The sequence below is a fragment of the Heptranchias perlo genome, chromosome 4, assembly GCF_035084215.1.
Source record: "Heptranchias perlo isolate sHepPer1 chromosome 4, sHepPer1.hap1, whole genome shotgun sequence".
NCBI lineage: Eukaryota > Metazoa > Chordata > Chondrichthyes > Hexanchiformes > Hexanchidae > Heptranchias > Heptranchias perlo.
In genome coordinates, this window is record NC_090328.1 from 438,132 (window position 1) to 459,378 (window position 21,247).

The following is a 21,247-nucleotide window of genomic DNA, read 5'->3' on the forward strand; positions in this document are numbered from 1 at the left end:
CAATAAGAAAGTGCTGATGGGCTGAGAAGGATGCATGATGGTTATTATAGTCAAGTTTGCAATTAAAACTAACAGAATGCTGACAGTATTGAAGTGGCAATTAACAGACCTTGGTAAAATCACAGGCTTGAGGGAGGATGGGCTGTAATGATCAGGGAGTCACCCAGGCTCAGGCCTCTCTATCTTGAGCCCCCGCACGTTAGTGAATAGAAGTCTGTTTATACAAACTGTGTCCTGTGAAGGCTGGAAATGTAACTCTAAGATAAGGTACCGTTAAGTCTATAACAACAAGGCACAGATGGTACCAGGAGCTGCTTGGAATATAACTTCTAAAGGGTGAGAGACATGAGGAAGGCGTGCAAGATTCTGGCGAGGAAGAAGAGAAGACTTCAGTAAACAGAACATAGCAAGAGAGACCGCGCCGCAGTCACTTGGAAGGATACTTCCAAGGGGTCAAGGAACAGACTGTGACTATTTCTCTTTGTTAAGTATCACTTTCTTTGTACTAATTGTGATGTGCTCAATAAATCTGTTTTACCTTTAACCATAATACCAGTACCGTGGTGGTCTTGTTGGTGTCACGAACCAGTCGTTGGATTGGATTAAATTATAATCCTGAAAGTAGGGGCTTTAAATCCTACATTGGACTATTAAACAACTAACGGGAGGAGGAGGCTCCGTGAACATCCCCATCCTCAATGATGGCAGAGTCCAACACGTGAGTGCAAAAGACAAGGCTGAAGCGTTTGCAACCATCTTCAGCCAGAAGTGCCGAGTGGATGATCCATCTCGGCCTCCTCCCGATAGCCCCACCACCACAGAAGCCAGTCTTCAGCCAATTCGATTCACTCCAGGTGATATCAAGAAACAGCTGAGTGCACTGGATACAGCAAAGGCTTTGGGCCCCGACAACATCCCAACTGTAGTGCTGAAGACTTGTGCTCCAGAACTAGCCGCGCCTCTAGCCAAGCTGTTCCAGTACAGCTACAACTCTGACATCCACCCGTCGCTGGGTCAAATCCTGGAACTCCCTACCTAAGAGCACTGTGGGAGAACCTTCATTACAGGGACTGCGGTTCAAGAAGGCGGCTCACCATCTTCTCAAGGGCAATTAGGGATGGGCAATAAATGCTGGCCTTGCCAGCGACGCCCACATCCCATGAACGAATAATAAAAACAATGTTTAGGATTGATACAGGGTGATGGGGAGAGAATGGGGCAGTGGGATTAGTTTGGGATTGATACAGGGCTAAGGGGAGAAAGTGGGGCAGTGGGATTAGTTTGGGATTTCTCTAGCAAAGAGCCAGAACAGTTCAGTGTTAATGCCCTGGGTTAGGAATCTCCAAGGGAGCTGGTTGCACACAATCCGGGAAACTGAACCTTCACTCTGCTGATCACACCACCAATGGATGGTTTACTTTTGAACTCCAGGTTCATGGCCAAACAGCAACAGGAAGTGAACTGGTGGCGAAAGACCCGCCCCTCCCCCCACCCCCAATCCTGCCTTTTAAAAAATTCATTCATGGGATTCGGGCATCGATTGCGAGGCCGGCATTTATTGCCCATCCCTAATTGCCCTTGAGAAGGTGGTGGTGAGCCGCCTTCTTGAACCGCTGCAGTCCGTGTGGTGACGGTTCTCCCACAGTGCTGTTAGGAAGGGAGTTCCAGGATTTTGACCCAGCGACGATGAAGGAACGGCGATATATTTCCAAGTCGGGACGGTGTGTGACTTGGAGGGGAACGTGCAGGTGGTGGTGTTCCCATGTGCCTGCTGCTCTTGTCCTTCTAGGTGGTAGAGGTCGCGGGTTTAGGAGGTGCTGTCGAAGAAGCCTTGGCGAGTTGCTGCAGTGCATCCTGTGGATGGTACACACTGCAGCCACTGTGCGCCGGTGGTGAAGGGAGTGAATGTTTAGGGTGGTGGATGGGGTCCAATCAAGTGGGCTGCTTTGTCCTGGATGGTGTCGAGCTTCTTGAGTGTTGTTGGAGCTGCACTCATCCAGGCAAGTGGAGAGTATTCCATCACACTCCTGACTTGTGCCTTGTAGATGGTGGAAAGGCTTTGGGGAGTCAGGAGGTAAGTCACTCGCCGCAGAATACCCAGCCTCTGACCTGCTCTTGCAGCCACAGTATTTATATGGCTGGTCCAGTTCAGTTTCTGGTCAATGGCGGCCCCCAGGATGCCGTTTCTTGATATCACGTGGAGTGGATCGAATTGGCTGAATACTGGCTTCTGTGATGGTGGGGATATTGGGAGGAGGCCGAGATGGATCATCCACTGGGCACTTCTGGCTGAAGATGGTTGCAAACGCTTCAGCCTCGTCTTTTGCACTCACGTGCTGGACTCCGACATCATTGTGGATGGGGATGTTTACAGAGCCTCCTGTTAGTTGCCTGTGATTTGGCAAGATGCTGAGGTCAATGGAAGAATTTAATGGGAGTGTTTGAAACTCGTGCTCGTTGCTCACCCGCCGACCCCCAGCTCCTTACCACGTGACATTTCACCTGTGTCAGCTTTACCCAGAATCCCCGCCCATGCTGCTTATGGTCACTTCCCTCCACTTTATTCTCTTCTCCATTTAAATTCCAATGAGCTACCTACACCTTGACAGAAAGCCCAGTCTGTACCGTTGCTGACCTCCGCTGGGGTCACGCGACAGTAGCTATCATTGAGCCTCACTCCACTGCACTAGGGAGGAGGAAATCCACCATGGGAGGTGCCCTGATCACCATCCAGTGACCTCAGTTGGACAGATTGGGCTCACCCGCGATGCCCCTCGTGGTTAAATAGCCTCACTGGGACACGATATCCAAGAGCTTGACTGCTTGGAGTTGGGCTGGAGCTGGTGGAGTCTGGTTCTGGCCGAGAATCGGCCGAGGCTGCTGAATGATGGGAGGGCTTGTTAACGATAACCCAACCGCCTGCATTAAACTCCTTATGAAGTTGATTTGCCGGAGCTGTGGGGGGGGGGTGGGGGGGAGGGGAGAGGAACAAAAGGTTGAGTTCTCGGGGGGGGGGGGCGCGGGGGAGGTGAAAGAGACAGAGAGAGTGAGACAGAGAGAGTGAGACAGAGAGAGTGAGACAGAGAGAGTGAGACAGAGAGAGTGAGACAGAGAGAGTGAGACAGAGAGAGTGAGACAGAGAGAGTGAGACAGAGAGAGTGAGACAGAGAGAGTGAGACAGAGAGAGTGAGGGACACGGTATCAGAGAGCCCCGGTATGTGGAGCCCTGGGAGACTCAGCACTTTCAGTCGATAAGAGGAGAAACCCTACCCACACAGTGACTGACAGTTTGGTGTCCTGAATACCCCCCAAGTTGCCATGACTGACAGCCTTCACTCTTTACCTGGGCCACCTCCTCTTCTGGCAGGCTGCTTGATCTTTGAACCGGAAGGTTGGTTTCCACAACTGGTGTCTCACTCTCTTGTCCAGGGGCAGGTGCTTGACTGCTTGGGGCTGGGCTGGAGCTGGGGTTCGGCGCTGGAGGAGTCTGGTTCTGGCTGAGAACCGGCCGAGGCTGCTGAATGCTGGGAAGGCTGGTTAACGATAACCCAACCACCTGCATTAAACTCATGAAGTTGATTTGCTGGAGCTGTGGGGGGGAAGGGAGAGGAACAAGAGGTTGAATTCTGGGGGTGGGGGGCGGGTAGAGAGAGAGAGACGGGGGAGACAGGGGGGAGAGGGTGGGAGAGAGAGACACACACAGACACAGACACAGACACAGAGAGACAGAGAGAGAGACACACACACACAGGGAGGGAGAAAAAGATAGACAGAGAGAGAGAGAGAGAGAGAGACACACACAGAGAGAAAAAGAGAGACACAGACACAGAGAGAGAGAGAGAGAGAGCAAAAGAGAAAGAGCAAGAAAGAGAGCCAGAGAGAATGTGAGAAGGAGAATGAGAGAGACAGCACACACATCAGAGTGGTCAGATCCAGATTGAGAGACAGAGAGAAAGAGAAATAAAGAAAAAGCCAGAGAGAAAACACGAGAGAGAGCGAACGAGAGCCTTGATTAGTAAGAGAGCATCTAGATTAGTAAATGAGTGCACAGATCAGTAAGACTGCATGTAGGTTAGTAAATAAGCCTAGAACAGTGAGAGACTCCACATTAGTAAATGAGAGCCAAGATCAGTACGAGAAGATCGACATTACGTAGAATTACATCGAGTCCACAACACAGAAACAGGCCACTCGGCCCAACTGGTCTATGCTTGCGTTTATGCTCCTCACGAGCCTCCTCCCACCCCTCTTGATCTAACTCTATCAGCATATCCTTCTACTCCTTTCAACCTCATGTGCTTATCTTGCTTCCCCTTAAATACACCCATGCTATTCGCTTCAGTTAGAGGCGACATAAGGAAACATCTTTTTGCACAGCGATTTGTTATGATCTGGAATGCACTGCCTGAAAGGGCGGTGGAAGCAGATTCAATAATAACTTTCAAAAGGGAATTAGATAAATACTTGAAGGGAAAGAATTTACAGGGCTATGGGGGAAGAGCTAACTGGACAGCTCTTTCAAAGAGCCAGCACAGGCACGATGGGCCAAATGGCCTCCTCCCGTGTTGTACCTACTATGATACTATAAACGACTCCTTGCGATAGCGATTTTCATTTTCTAACTACCCTCTGGGTAAAGAGGTTTCTCCTGAATTCCCAATTGGATTTATTAGTGACTCTCTTATACTGATGACCTCTACTTTTGGAGACTCCCACAAGTTGAAACATTTTCTCTTCGTCTACCCTATCAAACCCTTTCATAATCTTCAAGGCCTGTATAAGGTCAACCCTCAGCCTTCTCTTCTCCAGGGAAAAGAGTCCCTGTTCAGCCTTTCCTGATAAGTATATTCTCTCAGTTCCGTTATCATCCTTGTGAATCTTTTTTGCACCTTCTCAAATGCCTCTATACCCATTTTATAATTATGGAGACCAGAACTGTGCACAATACTCCAACTGTGGTCTAACCAAGGTTCTATTTAAATTTAACATAACTTCTTTGCTTTTCAATTTTATCCCTCTAGAAATGAACCCAGTGCTTGGTTTGCTTTTTTATGGCCTTATTAACCTGTGTCACTACTTTTAGTGATTTGTGTATCTGTACCCCCAGATCCCTTTGCTCCTCTATCCCATTTAGACTCTTATTATCCAGGCAGTTTGTGGCCTCCTTAATCTTCCGACCAAATTCCACCACCTCACGCTGATCTATATTGAAATTAATTTGCCAATTACACGCCCATTCTGCAAGTTTATTAATGACCTCTTGTATTTTGACACATTCTTCCTTTGTATTAACTACACGACCCAATTTGGTGTCGTCCACAAAGTTTGAAATTGTACTTTCGAATCCCGGGTCCAAATTGTTAATGTAAATTGTGAACAGTGGACCCAGCACCGATCCCTGTTGACCACCACCTCCCACCTTTTGCCAGTCTGGGTAATTATCCTTAACCCCTCCTCTCTGTTTTGTAGCCAGCTTGCTATTCATTCTGCTACTTGTCCCCTAACTCCACATGCTCTGACCTTAGTCATGAGGGCACATAGAATTGGGAGTAATATATTAGCATGGATAGAGGATTGATTGACGGTCAGAAATCCTCCCTGGCTACAGGCATGGTGCCGGAGGATTGGAGGACTGCTAACTTTGTATTGTTGTTTAAAAAGGGAGAAAGGGATAGACTGAGCAATTATAGGCCAGTCAGCCTAACCTCGGTGGTGGGCAAATTATTGGAATTGATTCTGAGGGACAGCATAAATCATCATTTAAATCTGAGATAGATAGCTTTTTGGCAACCAAAGGTATTAAGGGATATGGGCCAAAGGCAGGTATATGGAGTTAGATCACAGATCAGCCATGATCTTATCAAATGGAGGAGCAGGCATGAGGGGCTGAATGGCCTACTCCTGTTCCTATGTTCCTATGTGCAACGAGACCTGGGTGTCCTTGTACACCAGTCGCTGAAAGCGAGCATTCAGGTGCAGCAGGCAGTTAGGAAGGCGAATGGTATGTTGGTCTTCATTGCAAGAGCATTTGAGTACAGGAGCAGGGATGTCTTACTGCAGTTATACAGGGCCTTGGTGAGACCACATCTGGAGCATTGTGTGCAGTTTTGGTCTCCTTATCTGAGGAAGGATGTCCTTGCCATGGAGGGAGTGCAACAAAGGCTTACCAGACTGATTCCTGGGATGACAGGACTGACGTATGAGGAGAGATTGGGTCGACTAGGCCTATATTCACTAGAGTTTAGAAGAATGAGAGGTGATCTCATCGAAACATATAAAATTCTAACAGGACTAGACAGACCAGATGCAGGGAGGATGTTCCTGATGGCTGGGGAGTCCTGAACCAGGGGTCACAGTCTCAGGATACAGGGAATGCCATTTAGAACCGAGATGAGGAGAAATTTCTTCACTCAGGTGGTGAACCTGTGGAATTCTCTACCACAGAAGGCAGTGGAGGCCAAGTCATTAGATGTATTCAAGAAGGAGATAGATATATTTCTTAATGCTAAAGGGATCAAGGGATATGGGGAAAAAGCAGGAACAGGGTACTGAGTTAGACGATCAGCCATGATCATTTTGAATGGCGGAGCAGGCCCGAAGGGCCGAATGGCCTACTCTTGCTCCTATTTTCTATGTTTCTTTGTAAAATTGGCTCAGTGGCAGGAAGCAAAGGGTAATAGTTGACAGGTGTCTTGCGACTGGAAGGCTGTTTCCAGTTGGGACCCGCAAGGCTCAGTACTAGGTCCCTTGCTTTTTGTGGTATATGTTAATGACTTGGACTTGAATGTCGGGGGGCATGTTCAAGAAGTTTGCAGGTGATACAAAAATTGGCCGTGTGGTTGATAGTGAGGAAGAAAGCTGTGGACTGCAGGAAGATATCAATGGACTGGTCAGGTGGGCACATAAGTGGTAAATGGAATTCAATCCAGAGAAGTGTGGGTTCAGGCATTTGGGGAGGACAAACAAGGCAAGGGAGCGCACAATAAATGGGAGGATACTGAGAGGTGTAGAGGGACAAAGGGACCTGGAGTGCATGTCCACAGATCCCTGAAGGTAGCAGGACAGGTAGATAAGGTGGTTCGGCCACATCTTCAGTACTGTGTACAGTTCTGGTCACCACGTTACAGGAAAGGTGTGATTGCACGAGAGAGGGTGCAGAGGAGATTTACAAGAATGTTGCCAGGGCTGGAAAATTTTAGCTATGAGAAAAGATTGGACAGGCTGGAGTTGTTTTCATTGGAACAAAGGAGGTTGAGGGGAGATTCAATTGAGGTGTATAAAATTATGACGAGACTAGATAGGGAGGACCTATTTCTCTTAGCAGAGGGGTCAGTGACCAGGGGGCATAGATTTAAAGTAATTGGTAGAAGGTTTAGTGGGGAGCTGAAGAGAATTTTTTTCACCCAGAGGGTGGTGGGGGTCTGGAACTCACTGCCTGAAAGGGTGGGAGAGGCAGAAACCCTCAACTCATTTAAAAAGTACTTGGATGAGCATCTGAAGTGTTGTAACCTACAGGGCTACGGACCAAGTGCTGGAAAGTGGGATTAAGCCGGATAGCTCTTTTTCGGCCAGCACGGACATGATGGGCCGAATGGCCTCCTTCTTTGCCATAACTTTCAATGATTCTACGAAAACAGAGAGCAGGAATAAACAGGTCATTTTCAGGCTGGCAGGCTGTAACTAGTGGAGTGCTGCAATGATCAGTGCTTGGGCCTCAGCTATTTACAATCTATATTAATGACTTAGATGAAGGGACCGAGTGTAATGTATCCAAGTTTGCTGACGATACAAAGCGAGGTGGGAAAGTAAGTTGTGAGGAGGATACAAAGAGGCAGCAAAGGGATATAGACAGGTTAAATGAGTGGGCAAGAAGGTGGCAGATGGAGTATAATGTGGGGAAATGTGAAATTATTCACTTTGGTAGGAAGAACAGAAAAGCAGAATATTTTTTAAAAGTTGAGGGACTTGTAAATGTTGGTCTTCAGAGAGATTTGGGTGTCCTCATACATGAATCACAGAAAATTAACATGCAGGTACAGCAAGCAATTAGGAAGGCAAATGGTATGTTAGCCTTTATTGCAAGGGGTTTGGAGTATAAGAGTAAGGATGTCTTGCTGCAATTATATAGAGCTCTGGTGAGACGAAACCTGCAGTACTGTGTACAGTTTTGGTCTCCTTACCTAAGGAAGGATATACTTGCCTTAGAGGCGGTGCAACGAAGGTTAACTAGATTGATTCCTGGGACAAGAGGGTTGTCCTATGTGGAGCGCTTGAGTAGAATGGGCCTACACTCTTTGAAGATTAGAAGAATGAGAGGTGATCTCATTGAAACAGAAGATTCTGAGAGGGCTGGACAGGGTAGATGCTGAGAGGTGGTTTCCCATGGCTGGAGAGTCTAGAACTGGAAGTCATAATCTCAGGATAAGGGGTCAGCCATTGAGGACTGAGTTGAAGAAAAACGTCTTCACTCAGAGGTTTGTAAATCTTTGGAATTCTCTACCCCAGAGGGCTGTGGATGCTCAGTCGTTGAGTATATTCAAAACTGAGATTGATGGATTTTTGGACACTAAGGGAATCAAGGGATATGGGGATCGAGTGGGAAAGTGGAGTTGAGGTCGAAGATCAGCCATGATCTGATTGAATGGCGGAGCAGGCTCGAGTGGCCGTATGGCCGACTTCTGTTCCTATCTCTTATGTTTCTACAATGCGGTACCTTATCGAAGGCCTTTTGAAAATCCAAATATATTACATCTACTGCATTACCCTTGTCTACCCTTTGTTACTTCTTCAAAGAATTCAATAAGGTTGGTCGAGCATGATCTTCCCTTTTGACATCTGTGCTGACTATTCTTTATTATATTTTCGGTTTCTAGATATTTTTCTATTACTTCTTTGAGTAAAGATTCTATTATCTTTCCTACCACCAACGTTAAGCTAATTGGTCTATAGTTCTCTGGACTTGATCTATTTCCCTTTTTAAACATAGCAATCACATTAATTGTCCACCAGTTCTCTGGCACTATTCCTGTTTCTGATGAATTTTTATATATATGTAATAGTGCCTCTGCTATCTCCTCCCGAACAGCTTTTAATATGGACCGATACAATCCATCCGGACCAGGGGTTTTATCCTCTCGAAGTTTGATTAATTTATCAATTATCTTCCCCCTTTCTATTTTGAGAGTCTTCACATCTTTTTTGATCTCTTCTTCTGAGGCCTGTTCACCTTGTTAGTCTAGATCAGTAAATGAGCCGAGAACAGCGAGAGAGAATCTATATTAGTAAATGAGGGCCTGGAACAGCGAGAGAGAATCTAGATCAGTAAACGAGAGCCTGGAACAGCGAGGGAGAATCTATATTAGTAAATGAGGGCCTGGAACAGCGAGAGAGAATCTATATTAGTAAATGAGGGCCTGGAACAGCGAGAGAGAATCTATATTAGTAAATGAGGGCCTGGAACAGCGAGAGAGAATCTATATTAGTAAATGAGGGCCTGGAACAGCGAGAGAGAATCTATATTAGTAAATGAGGGCCTGGAACAGCGAGAGAGAATCTATATTAGTAAATGAGGACCTGGAACAGCGAGAGAGAATCTATATTAGTAAACGAGAGCCTGGAACAGCGAGAGAGAATCTATATTAGTAAATTAGGGCCTGGAACAGCGAGAGAGAATCTATATTAGTAAACGAGGGCCTGGAACAGCGAGAGAGAATCTATATTAGTAAACGAGGGCCTGGAACAGCGAGAGAGAATCTATATTAGTAAACGAGGGCCTGGAACAGCGAGAGAGAATCTATATTAGTAAACGAGAGTCTGGAACAGCGAGAGAGAATCTATATTAGTAAACGAGAGTCTGGAACAGCGAGAGAGAATCTATATTAGTAAACGAGAGTCTGGAACAGCGAGAGAGAATCTATATTAGTAAACGAGGGCCGGGAACAGCGAGAGAGAATCTATATTAGTAAACGAGAGCCTGGAACAGCGAGAGAGAATCTATATTAGTAAACGAGGGCCTGGAACAGCGAGAGAGAATCTATATTAGTAAACGAGAGTCTGGAACAGCGAGAGAGAATCTATATTAGTAAACGAGAGTCTGGAACAGCGAGAGAGAATCTATATTAGTAAACGAGGGCCGAGAACAGCGAGAGAGAATCTAGATCAGTGAACGAGAGCCTGGAACAGCGAGAGAGAATCTAGATTAGTAAACGAGAGCCTGGAACAGCGAGAGAGAATCTAGATTAGTAAACGAGAGCCTGGAACAGCGAGAGAGAATCTAGATTAGTAAACGAGAGCCTGGAACAGCGAGAGAGAATCTAGATTAGTAAACGAGAGCCTGGAACAGCGAGAGAGAATCTAGATCAGTAAACGAGAGCCTGGAACAGCGAGAGAGAATCTAGATTAGTAAACGAGAGTCTGGAACAGCGAGAGAGAAGCTAGATCAGTAAACGAGGGCCTTAGAACGGCAAGAGGCAATCCACATTAGTAAACAAGCATCTAGGTTAACAGAAGAGGATCCAGAATAGTAAAAGAGTGACTGGATTAGCCAACAAACACTGAGAAAGGTTTCTTGTTTCACATTACCTGAACCAGTTTAAACATTTCGTCCTGGAGCATGTGTCTGACAACCTCCGAAGTGTTGCCTGCCTGACCACCAGAACCCACAGGTTGGGCTGCAGCTGACCCAGGGAGGGCAGATGTGGGAGGGACACTCGATCGATTGGGCATAGACTGGCAATTCACCACAGTCTGGCCCAGGGAGGAGAGCGTCAGGCTGGACAGTCGGCCGGGGCTGAGGAAGGAAAGGAAAAGGTGAGTGAGTGGTGAAGGAAACCCATCAGAAATTCAATTCAGAGACTGGCCGAGTAACTCTGCAATTACAGGAGCCCCACAGCGGACTCACTGGGCTCACTCGGAGAAAGACCATGAATCACAGAGCACAGCTCCAGGAGACATGACACTTGGATCATGCAGTAAGGAAAACACTCATCCAAAAGGCACAGTGTATGCCGGCCTCGTGCTCAAAACATTCTCCCCCGTTACTGATACTCACTCTCCCTCCTCCCCCCCGTTATAGATACTCTCTCTCCCTCCTCTCCCCCGTTATAGATACTCTCTCTCCCTCCTCCCCCCGTTACAGATACTCTCTCTCCCTCCTCCCCCCCGTTACAGATACTCACTCTCCCTCCTCCCCCCCATTATAGATACTCTCTCTCCCTCCTCTCCCCCGTTATAGATACTCTCTCTCCCTCCTCCCCCCCGTTATAGATACTCTCTCTCCCTCCTCCCCCCGTTACAGATACTCTCTCTCCCTCCTCCCCCCCGTTACAGATACTCTCTCTCCCTCCTCCCCCCCGTTATAGATACTCTCTCTCCCTCCTCCCCCCCGTTACAGATACTCTCTCTCCCTCCTCCCCCCAGTTACAGATACTCTCTCTCCCTCCTCCCCCCCGTTATAGATACTCTCTCTCCCTCCTCCCCCCCGTTATTGATACTCTCTCCCCCCTCCCCCCGTTATAGATACTCTCTCTCCCCCGTTATAAATACTCTCTCTCCCTCCTCCCCCGTTATTGATACTCTCTCTCCCTCCTCCCCCCCGTTATTGATACTCTCTCTCCCTCCTCCCCCCCGTTATAAATACTCTCTCTCCCCCGTTATAAATACTCTCTCTCCCTCCTCTCCCCCGTTATAAATACTCTCTCTCCCTCCTCCCCCGTTATAAATTCTCTCTCTCCCTCCTCTCCCCCGTTATAAATACTCTCTCTCCCTCCTCCCCATTATTGATACTCTCTCTCTCTCCTCCCCCCTGTTATTGATACTCTCTCTCCCTCGTCCCCCATTATTGATACTCTCTCTCCCTCCTCCCCCATTATTGATACTCTCTCTCTCCCTCCTCCCCCATTATTGATACTCTCTCTCCCCCATTATAAATACTCTTTCTCCCTCCTCTCCCCCGTTATAGATACTCTCTCTCCCTCCTCCCCCCCCCCCCCCGTTATTGATACTCTCTCTCTCTCCTCCCCCCTGTTATTGATACTCTCTCTCCCTCCTCCCCCGTTATAGATACTCTCTCTCCCTCCTCCCCCGTTATTGATACTCTCTCCCTCCTCCCCTGTTATTGATACTCTCTCTCTCCTCCCCCCTGTTATTGATACTCTCTCTCCCTCGTCCCCCATTATTGATACTCTCTCTCCCTCCTCCCCCATTATTGATACTCTCTCTCTCCCTCCTCCCCCATTATTGATACTCTCTCTCCCCCATTATAAATACTCTTTCTCCCTCCTCTCCCCCGTTATAGATACTCTCTCTCCCTCCTCCCCCCCCCCCCGTTATTGATACTCTCTCTCTCTCCTCCCCCGTTATTGATACTCTCTCTCCCTCCTCCCCCGTTATAGATACTCTCTCTCCCTCCTCCCCCGTTATTGATACTCTCTCTCCCTCCTCCCCCATTATTGATACTCTTTCTCCCCCGTTATAAATACTCTTTCTCCCTCCTCTCCCCCGTTATAGATACTCTCCCTCCCTCCTCCCCCGTTATTGATACTCTCTCTCCCTCCTCCCCCGTTATAGATACTCTCTCTCCCTCCTCCCCCGTTATAGATACTCTCTATCCCTCCTCCCCTGTTATTGATACTCTCTCTCTCCTCCCCCCTGTTATTGATACTCTCTCTCCCTCCTCCCCCCTGTTATTGATACTCTCTCTCCCTCCTCCCCCATTATTGATAGTCTCTCTCCCTCCTCCCCCATTATTGATACTCTTTCTCCCCCGTTATAAATACTCTTTCTCCCTCCTCTCCCCCGTTATAGATACTCTCTCTCCCTCCTCCCCCGTTATTGATACTCTCTCTCCCTCCTCCCCCATTATTGATACTCTCTCTCCCTCTTCCCCCATTATTGATACTCTCTCTCCCTCCTCCCCATTATTGATACTCTCTCTCCCTCCTCCCCCGTTATTGATACTCTCTCTCCCTCCTCCCCCATTATTGATAGTCTCTCTCCCTCCTCCCCCATTATTGATACTCTCTCTCCCCCGTTATAAATACTCTTTCTCCCTCCTCTCCCCCGTTATAGATACTCTCTCTCCCTCCTCCCCCGTTATTGATACTCTCTCTCCCTCCTCCCCCGTTATTGATACTCTCTCCCTCCTCCCGTTATTGATACTCTCTCTCTCCTCCCCCCTGTTATTGATACTCTCTCTCCCTCCTCCCCCATTATTGATACTCTCTCTCCCTCCTCCCCCATTATTGATACTCTCTCTCCCCCGTTATAAATACTCTTTCTCCCTCCTCTCCCCCGTTATAGATACTCTCTCTCCCTCCTCCCCCGTTATTGATACTCTCTCTCCCTCCTCCCCCGTTATTGATACTCTCTCCCTCCTCCCGTTATTGATACTCTCTCTCTCCTCCCCCCTGTTATTGATACTCTCTCTCCCTCCTCCCCCATTATTGATACTCTCTCTCCCTCCTCCCCCATTATTGATACTCTCTCTCCCTCCTCCCCCATTATTGATAGTCTCTCTCCCTCCTCCCCCATTATTGATAGTCTCTCTCCCTCCTCCCCCATTATTGATACTCTCTCTCCCCCGTTATAAATACTCTTTCTCCCTCCTCTCCCCCGTTATAGATACTCTCTCTCCCTCCTCCCCCATTATTGATACTCTCTCTCCCCCATTATTGATACTCTCTCTCCCTCCTCTCCCCCGTTATAAATACTCTCTCCCCCTCCTCCCAAGTTATAAATACTCTCTCTCCCTCCTCCCCAGTTATAAATACTCTCTCTCCCTCCTCCCCCGTTATAAATACTCTCTCTCCCTCCTCCCCCGTTATAAATACTCTCTCTCCCTCCTCCCCCCCCGTTATTGATACTCTCTCTCCCTCCTCCCCCCCCCCCGTTATTGATACTCTCTCTCCCTCCTCCCCCGTTATTGATATTCTCTCTCCCTCCTCCTTCGTTATTGATACTCTCTCTCCCTCCTCCCCCCCGTTATAAATACTCTCTCCCTCCTCCCCCGTTATAGATACTCTCTCTCACTCCTCTCCCCCGTGAAAGATACTCTCTCTCCCTCCTCTCCCCCGTTACAGATACTCTCTCTCCCTCCCCCCCCCGTTATAGATACTCTCCCTCCCCCCCCCCCCGTTATAGATACTCTCCCTCCCCCCCCCGTTATAGATACTCTCTCTCCCTCCCTCCCCCCCGTTATAGATACTCTCTCTCCCTCCCCCCCCCCCCGTTATAGATACTGTCTCTCCCTCCTCCCCCGTTATTGATACTCTCTCTCCCTCCTCCCCCCAGTTATTGATACTCTCTCTCCCTCCTCCCCCCATTATAAATACTCTCTCTCCCTCCTCCCCCCCCGTCATTGATACTCTCTCTCCCTCCTCTCCCCCGTTATTGATACTCTCTCTCCCTCCTCCCCCCTGTTATTGATACTCTCTCTCCCTCCTCCCCAATCATTGATACTCTCTCTCCCTCCTCTCCCCAGCCCACCTTAGACCATAAGAGATAGGAGCAGGAGTAGGCCATTCGGCCCCTCGATCCTGCTCCGCCATTTAATGAGATCATGGCTGATCTGATTTTTACCTCAACTCCACTTTCCCGCCCTTTCCCCATATCCTTTGACTCCCTCGCTGATCAAAAATGTGTCTAAATCAGCCTTGAATGTATTCAATGACTCGGCCTCCACTGCTTTTTGGGGTAAAGAATTCCAAAGATTCACGACCCTCTGGGAGAAGAAATTCCTTCTCATTTCCATCTTAAACGGGCAACCCCTTATTCTGAGACTATGCCCCCTCGTTTTAGATTCCCCCATGAGGGGCAACATCCTCTCAGCATCTACCCTATCGAGTCCCCTCAGAATCTTGTATGTTTCAATAAGATCTCCTCTCATTCTTCTAAACTCCAATGAGTACAGACCTCTCCCCAGTTATTGGATACTCCCGCTCGCTACTCTCCCCAGTTATTAAATACTCTCTCTCGTTTACCCATTTTTGAAATCTCTCTCTCCATCCTCTACCCAGTTACTGAAGACTCTCTCCCCCCTCTCCCCAGTTTTGAATTCCCTCTCTCCATCCTCTACCCAGTTATTGAATACTCTCTCTGCCTCCTTCCCCAATTATTAAATACTCTCTTCTCTTCTCCCCACTTATTGAAGACCCTCTCCCTCCTCTCCCCAGTTAATCAATACTCCCGCTCGCTACTTTCCCCAGTTATTGAATACTCTCTCTCTCCATCCTCTCCCCAGTTATTGAATGCTGTTTCCCTCCTCTCTCCAGTTTTTGAATACTACAAACATACAAATTAAGAGCAGGTGTAGGCCATTCGGCCCCTCAAGCCTGCTGTGCCATTTGATAAGATCATGGCTGATCTGATTGTGACCTCAATCCTACTTTCCCGTCTACCTACTATAACCTTTGACTCCCTTGTTAATCAGGAATCCATCTAACTCAGCCTTAAAAATATTCAATGACCCTGCCTCCACCGCTCTCTGGGGAAGGGAGTTCCACAGACTCACGGCCCTCAGAGAAAAAATTTCTCCTCATCTCTGTCTTAAATGGGAGACACCTTATTTTTAAACAGTGGCTCCTAGTTCTAGTCTCTCCCACAAGGGGAAACATCCTCTCAGCATCTACCCCTTCAAGTCCCCTCAGGATCTTATATGTTTCAATAAGATCACCTCTCATTCTTCTAAACTCCAGTGTATACAGGCCCAACTTGTCCAACCTTTCCTCATAAGATAATCCCCTCATCCCAGGAATCAGTCGAGTGAACCTTCTCTGAACCACCTCCAAAGCAATTATGTCCTTTCTTAAATATGGAGACCAAAACTGCACACAGTATTCTCGATGTGGTCTCACCAATGCCCTGTACAACTGTAGCAAAACATCTCTACTTTTATATTCCATTCCTCTTGCAATAAATGACAACATTCCATTTGCCTTCCTAATCACTTGCTGTTCCTGCATACTAGCTTTTTGTGATTCATGTACTAGGACACCCAGATCCCTCTGGACCTCAGAGTTCTGCAATCTCTCTCCATCAAAATAATACACTGCTTTTCTATTCCTCCTGCCAAAGTGGACAAGTTCACATTTTCCCACATTATACTCCATCTGCCAAATTTTTGCCCACTCACTTAACCTATCTATATCCCTTTGCAGACTCCTTATGTCCTCTTCACAACTTACTTTCATCCACACCTTTGTGTCATCAGCAAATTTAGCAACCATACATTCGGTCCCTTCATCCAAGTCATTGATGTAGATTGTAAATAGTTGAGGCCCAAGCACTGATCCCTGTGGCACTCCACTCGTTACATCATGCTAACCTGAAAATGACCCATTTATGCCTACTCTCTGTTTCCTGTTAGCAAACCAATTCTCTCTCTCTCTCTCTCCTCTCCCCCTCCCCCGTTATTGAACACTCTCTCCCCTCTCCCCCGTTATTGAACACTCTCTCCCCTCTCCCCCGTTATTGAACACTCTCTCCCCTCTCCCCGTTATTGAACACTCTCTCCCCTCTCCCCCGTTATTGAACACTCTCTCCCCTCTCCCCCGTTATTGAACACTCTCTCCCCTCTCCCCCGTTATTGAACACTCTCTCCCCTCTCCCCCGTTATTGAACACCCTCTCCCCTCTCCCCCGTTATTGAACACCCTCTCCCCCGTTATTGAACACCCTCTCCCCCGTTATTGAACACCCTCTCCCCCGTTATTGAACACCCTCTCCCCTCTGCCCCGTTATTGAACACTCTCTCCCCTCTCCCCCGTTATTGAACACTCTCTCCCCTCTCCCCCGTTATTGAACACTCTCTCCCCTCTCCCCCGTTATTGAACACTCTCTCCCCTCTCCCCCGTTATTGAGCACTCTCTCCCCTCTCCCCCGTTATTGAACACCCTCTCCCCCGTTATTGAACACCCTCTCCCCTCTCCCCCGTTATTGAACACTCTCTCCCCGCTCCCCCGTTATTGAACACCCTCTCCCCTCTCCCCCGTTATTGAACACTCTCTCCCCTCTCCCCCGTTATTGAACACCCTCTCCCCTCTCCCCCGTTATTGAACACCCTCTCCCCTCTCCCCCGTTATTGAACACTCTCCCTCCTCTCCCCCGTTATTGAACACTCTCTCCCCTCTCCCCCGTTATTGAACACTCTCTCCCCTCTCCCCCGTTATTGAACACTCTCTCCCCTCTCCCCCGTTATTGAACACTCTCTCCCCTCTCCCCCGTTATTGAACACTCTCTCCTCTCTCCCCTCTCCCCCGTTATTGAACACTCTCTCCCCTCTCCCCCGTTATTGAACACTCTCTCCCCTCTCCCCCGTTATTGAACACCCTCTCCCCTCTCCCCCGTTATTGAACACCCTCTCCCCTCTCCCCCGTTATTGAACACTCTCCCTCCTCTCCCCCGTTATTGAACACTCTCTCCCCTCTCCCCCGTTATTGAACACTCTCTCCCCTCTCCCCCGTTATTGAACACTCTCTCCCCTCTCCCCCGTTATTGAACACTCTCTCCCCTCTCCCCCGTTATTGAACACTCTCTCCTCTCTCCCCTCTCCCCCGTTATTGAACACTCTCTCCCCTCTCCCCCGTTATTGAACACTCTCTCCCCTCTCCCCCGTTATTGAACACTCTCTCCCCTCTCCCCCGTTATTGAACACTCTCTCCCCTCTCCCCCGTTATTGAACACTCTCTCCCCTCTCCCCGTTATTGAACACTCTCTCCCCTCTCCCCCGTTATTGAACACTCTCTCCCTTCTCCCCCGTTATTGAACACTCTCCCTCCTCTCCCCCGTTATTGAACACTCTCCCTCCTCTCCCCCGTTATTCAACACTCTCTCCTCTCCCCCGTTATTGAACACTCTCTCCCCTCTCCCCCGTTATTGAACACTCTCTCCCCTCTCCCCCGTTATTGAACACTCTCTCCCCTCTCCCCCGTTATTGAACACTCTCTCCCCTCTCCCCCGTTATTGAACACTCTCTCCCCTCTCCCCCGTTATTGAACACTCTCTCCCCTCTCCCCCGTTATTGAACACTCTCCCTCCTCTCCCCCGTTATTGAACACTCTCCCTCCTCTCCCCCGTTATTCAACACTCTCTCCTCTCCCCCGTTATTGAACACTCTAGAATCATAGAAGTTACAACATGGAAACAGGCCCTTCGGCCCAACATGTCCATGTCGCCCAGTTTATACCACTAAGCTAGTCCCAATTGCCTGCACTTGGCCCATATCCCTCGATACCCATCTTCCCCATGTAACTGTCCAAATGCTTTTTAAAAGACAAAATTGTACCCGCCTCTACTACTGCCTCTGGCAGCTCGTTCCAGACACTCACCACCCTTTGAGTGAAAAAATTGCCCCTCTGGATCCTTTTGTATCTCTCCCCTCTCACCTTAAATCTGTGCCCCCTCGTTATAGACTCCCCTACCTTTGGGAAAAGATTTTGACTATCGACCTTATCTATGCCCCTCATTATTTTATAGACTTCTATAAGATCACCCCTTAACCTCCTACTCTCCAGGGAATAAAGTCCCAGTCTGTCTAACCTCTCCCTGTAAGTCAAACCATCAAGTCCCGGTAGCATCCTAGTAAATCTTTTCTGCACTCTTTCTAGTTTAATAATATCCTTTCTATAATAGGGTGACCAGAACTGTACACAGTACTCCAAGTGTGGCCTCACCAATGCCCTGTACAACTTCAACAAGACATCCCAACTCCTGCATTCAATGTTCTGACCAATGAAACCAAGCATGCTGAATGCCTTCTTCACCACCCTATCCACCTGTGACTCCACTTTCAAGGAGCTATGAACCTGTACTCCTAGATCTCTTTGTTCTATAACTCTCCCCAACGCCCTACCATTAACGGAGTAGGTCCTGGCCCGATTCGATCTACCAAAATGCATCACCTCACATTTATCTAAATTAAACTCCATCTGCCATTCATCGGCCCACTGGCCCAATTTATCAAGATCCCGTTGCAATCCTAGATAACCTTCTTCACTGTCCACAATGCCACCAATCTTGGTGTCATCTGCAAACTTACTAACCATGCCTCCTAAATTCTCATCCAAATCATTAATATAAATAACAAATAACAGCGGACCCAGCACCGATCCCTGAGGCACACCGCTGGACACAGGCATCCAGTTTGAAAAACAACCCTCGACAACCACCCTCTGTCTTCTGTCGTCAAGCCAATTTTGTATCCAATTGGCTACCTCACCTTGGATCCCATGAGATTTAATCTTATGTAACAACCTACCATGCGGTACCTTGTCAAATGCTTTGCTGAAGTCCATGTAGACCACGTCTACTGCACAGCCCTCATCTATCTTCTTGGTTACCCCTTCAAAAAACTCAATCAAATTCGTGAGACATGATTTTCCTCTCAAAAAACCATGCTGACTGTTCCTAATTAGTCCCTGCCTCTCCAAATGCCTGTAGATTCTGTCCCTCAGAATACCCTCTAACAACTTACCCACTACAGATGTCAGGCTCACTGGTCTGTAGTTCCCAGGCTTTTCCCTGCCGCCCTTCTTAAACAAAGGCACAACATTTGCTACCCTCCAATCTTCAGGCACCTCACCTGTAGCGGTGGATGATTCAAATATCTCTGCTAGGGGACCCGCAATTTCCTCCCTAACCTCCCATAACGTCCTGGGATACATTTCATCAGGTCCCGGAGATTTATCTACCTTGATGCGCGTTAAGACTTCCAGCACCTCCCTCTCTGTAATATGTACACTCCTCAAGACATCACTATTTATTTCCCCAAGTTCCCTAACATCCATGCCTTTCTCAACCGTAAATACCGATGTGAAATATTCATTCAGGATCTCACCCATCTCTTGTGGTTCCGCACATAGATGACCTTGTTGATCCTTAAGAGGCCCTACTCTCTCCCTAGTTACCCTTTTGCCCTTTATGTATTTGTAGAAGGTCTTTGGATTCACCTTTGCCTGATCTGCCAAAGCAATCTCATATCCCCTTTTTGCCCTCCTGATTTCTCTCTTAACTCTACTCCGGCAATCTCTATACTCTTCAAGGGATCCACTTGATCCCAGCTGCCTATGCATGTCATATGCCTCCTTCTTCTTTTTGACTAGGGCCTCAATCTCCCGAGTCATCCAAGGTTCCCTACTTCTACCAGCCTTGCCCTTCACTTTATAAGGAATGTGCTTACCCTGAACCCTGGTTAACACACTTTTGAAAGCCTCCCACTTACCAGACGTCCCTTTGCCTGCCAACAGACTCTCCCAATCAACTTCTGAAAGTTCCTGTCTAATACCATCAAAATTGGCCTTTCCCCAATTTAGAATTTTAACTTTTGGGCCAGACCTATCCTTCTCCATAGCTATCTTAAAACTAATGGAATTATGATCACTGGTCCCAAAGTGATCCCTCACTAACACTTCTGTCACCTGCCCTTCCTTATTTCCCAAGAGGAGGTCAAGTTTTGCCCCCTCTCTAGTCGGGCCATCCACATACTGAATGAGAAATTCCTCCTGAATACACTCAACAAATTTCTCTCCATCCAAGCCCCTAATGCTATGGCTGTCCCAGTCAATGTTGGGAAAGTTAAAGTCCCCTACTATTACCACCCTATTTTTCTTGCAGCTGTCTGTAATCTCCTTACATATTTGCTCCTCAATTTCCCGTTGACTATTTGGGGGTCTGTAGTACAATCCTATCAAAGTGATCTCTCCCTTCTTATTTTTCAGTTCTACCCATATGGACTCAGTGGGCGAACCCTCGGATATATCCCCTCTCACTACTGCCGTGATGTTCTCCCTAATCAAGAACGCAACTCCCCCTCCTCTCTTACCTCCTGCTCTATCTTTCCTATAGCATCTGTACCCTGGAACATTGAGCTGCCAGTCCTGCCCCTCCCTTAGCCATGTTTCAGTAATAGCTATAACATCCCAGTCCCATGTACCCATCCATGCCCTGAGTTCATCTGCCTTGCCCATCAGACTTCTTGCATTGAAATAAATGCAGTTTAATCTAGACTTCCCTTGGTCTTTGCCCTGCTTTCTCAGACCATCTGTCCGGTCATGTTCTGTACACTCTCCCTTACTGCCTTTTGTTTCTGTCACCACTTTATTTCCCACTGACTTCCTGCATCGGTTCCCATCCCCCTGCCACATTAGTTTAAACCCTCCCCAACAGCACTGGCAAACACTCCCCCTAGGACATTGGTTCCAGTCCTGCCCAGATGCAGACCGTCCAATTTGTACTGGTCCCACCTCCCCCAGAAC

The 21,247-nt window shown here is 48.0% G+C and overlaps 1 protein-coding gene across 1 annotated transcript in view; it reads right to left on the bottom strand.

Annotated features, from left to right (window-relative positions):
• Positions 1-21,247, bottom strand: part of cplane1 (ciliogenesis and planar polarity effector 1) — a 211,492-nt gene that overhangs the window by 55,339 nt on the left and 134,906 nt on the right. The window contains exons 32-33 of the mRNA XM_067982079.1: positions 10,582-10,789; positions 3,344-3,589 (exon numbers count right to left, since the gene is read on the bottom strand). Of these exons, the coding sequence (XP_067838180.1) occupies positions 3,344-3,589; positions 10,582-10,789 (454 nt within the window). The remainder of the gene's footprint in view (positions 1-3,343; positions 3,590-10,581; positions 10,790-21,247) is intronic.